This window comes from Olea europaea, unplaced genomic scaffold (assembly GCF_002742605.1).
Source record: "Olea europaea var. sylvestris unplaced genomic scaffold, O_europaea_v1 scaffold12692, whole genome shotgun sequence".
Classification (NCBI taxonomy): Eukaryota; Viridiplantae; Streptophyta; class Magnoliopsida; order Lamiales; family Oleaceae; genus Olea; species Olea europaea.
In genome coordinates, this window is record NW_019230145.1 from 1 (window position 1) to 2,913 (window position 2,913).

A 2,913-nucleotide genomic window follows, 5' to 3' on the forward strand; every position below is an offset into this window, starting at 1 on the left:
ATAAAACGCGGGAAAATCAACAGTGTAGAATCCCCAATTTGACAAAACAAAAACCCTAAAATTTACACACAGTCACATAGTGCGCTTTACAACAACAATGGAAGGAGAGAAAACCGACAGATTCGACTCGCTGATTAAGCTCTGCCAGCCAACCTCATCCCAGGAGGCTGAATTGGATGACTGTCCCTTCGGTTGGATTGTGAAATCCGACCGCGACCCGGATTTATCGTCTCCGTCTCCCTCGCCGACTGAACCCGCCGGAATAGTTATGGTTTCGGGACCGGATAGCGGTCCAATTGACCAACGTACACCTCAGGATGATGCAGAATTGGAATTTCAAACCCCTCCAGAGCAGCAAGCCCGCTTCTCATCTGAAGACCACTATGTTGACGCTGGAGAACCACCCACAGCCTTTGATCCTGGAGACAGCTTAAGGACCGTTGATTTGAGTGAGGACACTTTGGTAGTTGGGGCTGATGAATTGAGGAAAAATGGGGTTTTGGAGGAGGAATTGGATAATGACTCTGTGTTGAAGAAGAAAGGGGTTTCTGAGGAGGATATGGAATTGGAATGGGATGGTGAAACCATGCCTATTGGTGAAACGGAGCCCACTACAGTCGAAGTTGAAGGAAGCAATAATGTGCATGATACCGATGTTATCAATATGGAAACAGAAGAAATTGGCGAGGAACTAACCACCGTAAATTTGGGTGAAGATTCGGTGGAGAAGTTGTGCAACGAAAATGTTGTGGTTGGGGAAAATGCTGATGCGCAAAAAACTGGAGAGACCCCTGGATTCACTGAAACTCCTGATTTGCTAGTAGCTGGTGCAAGTGAAGAATTTGTTAGAGTGAGCAAAAATTGTGATGAGGGAAAAACTAGTGAATATAGGGAGGTTGTTGAGGTTACAGAAAGTGAGAAGGCATGTAATAATACAGGTGGGGATGGAGATTTGTGTAGTTTTATGAATATGGAAGGAATCGACGAGTTCAAGTATGTCAATGATGGCGTTATTGAGAGGAAGAGGAAGGAGAGAGTTTGTGGAGTTGACAGTCGTGTTGGTGGACAGTATGAGTTGCCATTATCCATGAAGGGTAAAGAGCAGAATATTGGAAGCAGCGAGGTTGTAGGGAATGTTGGAATGATTAATGGATTTTTCGATGATTTGTTGGAAGTTTTGAAGCCTGTCGTTCCCAAAGTGGATAGAGACTCTGAGGATGTGGATTTCTTGGAGATTGCTAAGAGACGGGGTTTGACTTTTCCTCAACCTAGATGGTGGTCTCCATAGGGGTTGATTTGGTTTCTAGACTGGGAAAATGATGATTTAGGATGTTCGGTGTCCCTCTGAGGCGGTTGCTCCGAATGTTTATGATGACTATTACGATGTGGATTTCTTGGAGATAGCTAAGAGATAAGGTGCAACTTTTCCCGGACCTAGCTGGTGGTCTTCATAGGGTGTTGATGACTTGTTTGTGGACCAAGAAAATATTGGTTTAGGAGTTACAATGTTTATATCTAAGGCGAGGTTGTTCATAATGAAGATGGACAGTGATGGTGAGGATTTCTAGGAGTTAGCTAAGGTACTCGGCCTAGATGGTGGCCTCCATAGGGCGTTGGTGACTGGTTTATGGACTGGGAAAATGATTATTTAGGAGGTTTGGTGTCTATATCTCATGGCAATTTTAATGTTTTGGAAAAAAAGGATCGAAATTCAACTAAGTTGACATGTAAATAGTACTATTGATGTAGGGCTTGCAATGATATCTATTGTTGATTCCACGTTTGCACTAGTTACCAGTTAGATATGGAATAAATGCCAAATGTGACTTCAGCCGACTTCAGTCCTATGGAGCTATACTGACACTTTGGTGTGTGAATAATTAAAGATAGGCTAACATATATTTTTGTTTAATATTTGCTACTCAAATGTAATAATGTTGGGTATAAAGAAATTTGGCGATTCTTTAATTATTATTTCTTATTTTTCACTGTTTTATGTTGCATATGTCTGGTTTAACATGGTTGTAGTTTCAACAAGATTTAGTTGCATTAAATTTTCTAGTAAACATTACAATGAATCTAAGACCAAGAAAGGTTTAAGTTTTGATTGATTGAACATAAGATGTAGTTTTTATTGTTGTATATTGTATATATTTGATTTACTCATCATAAAGTTGTCTAACCAAAGGTTCTTTTTCAGCCTTTGACAAGTTGTCTCTACTGGCAAAAATCGTCCAAGGAAAATGCTATAGGCGAGAAACATGGTAGGTGTGCACCGAGGGAGCATAGAATAGCGAGGAAAGGGAGACCTGCACATCTTGGCTTAGAACATGATGATCAAGATGGAGAACCTTCTTGTCTATCTAGACGATCCCAGGTGTTTATAGCATTTCTTAGAGCTAGCCGGAAAACGAAGGCGTGCCTAGGAGGAACTTCTTTGAATTAAATAAGCTCGAGTATTTTCAAGGTTGATTTTCATATACAACAAAATCTGCTTATGATTCCATATTTTATACTCTTATGAAACTGGAGTAAGACGCTTCTTTTTCCACCCATAAGGAAGAAAGGGGAACAAACACACCTAAGAGCACAGTACAACCAAGAGTTCCCAATTGGTTGAATAGTAGATGCTGTGATTTACTTCATAGCGGAGGCCTCTAACTAAGTCCAAAATGATCTAGCTACACCATGGAAAAAAATAATAATAATAAATAGAAGAAGATCTTCCTATTTCATGCACGCTTCACTTGGCTTGAGAATAGCTCGGTTAAGCCATGCCCTTGCAAATTGAGTCACTGCGATTATGGATTGAATATCTAATTGTCTATACAGTGATGATAGTATCTTGAATATCAATTGATGACTCACCTTTTCTATGTAATGTAGAAGAGGACCGAAACATGCCACTAAAAG

General features: G+C 40.4%; 1 protein-coding gene across 2 annotated transcripts; it reads left to right on the forward strand.

The window, feature by feature from the left end:
- Positions 1-53: 53 nt before the first annotated feature.
- Positions 54-2,539, forward strand: LOC111374647. Of its 2 annotated transcripts, none has more exons than XM_022997360.1 (2): positions 54-1,868; positions 2,201-2,539. In XM_022997360.1, the coding sequence occupies exon 1, from the start codon at positions 98-100 to the stop codon at positions 1,286-1,288; it is 1,191 nt and encodes a 396-aa protein (XP_022853128.1). In that variant the 5' UTR covers positions 54-97; the 3' UTR covers positions 1,289-1,868; positions 2,201-2,539. The 2 variants fall into 2 exon arrangements, with proteins under 2 accessions (XP_022853128.1, XP_022853129.1); XM_022997361.1 differs by having other exon boundaries at positions 54-1,655; positions 2,201-2,538.
- The last annotated feature ends 374 nt before the right edge of the window (positions 2,540-2,913 follow it).

Coding starts and splice junctions, on each gene's coding strand:
- LOC111374647 (XM_022997360.1), top strand. CDS start 98: ATGGAAGGAGAGAAAACCGACAGATTCGACTCGCTGATTAAGCTCTGC.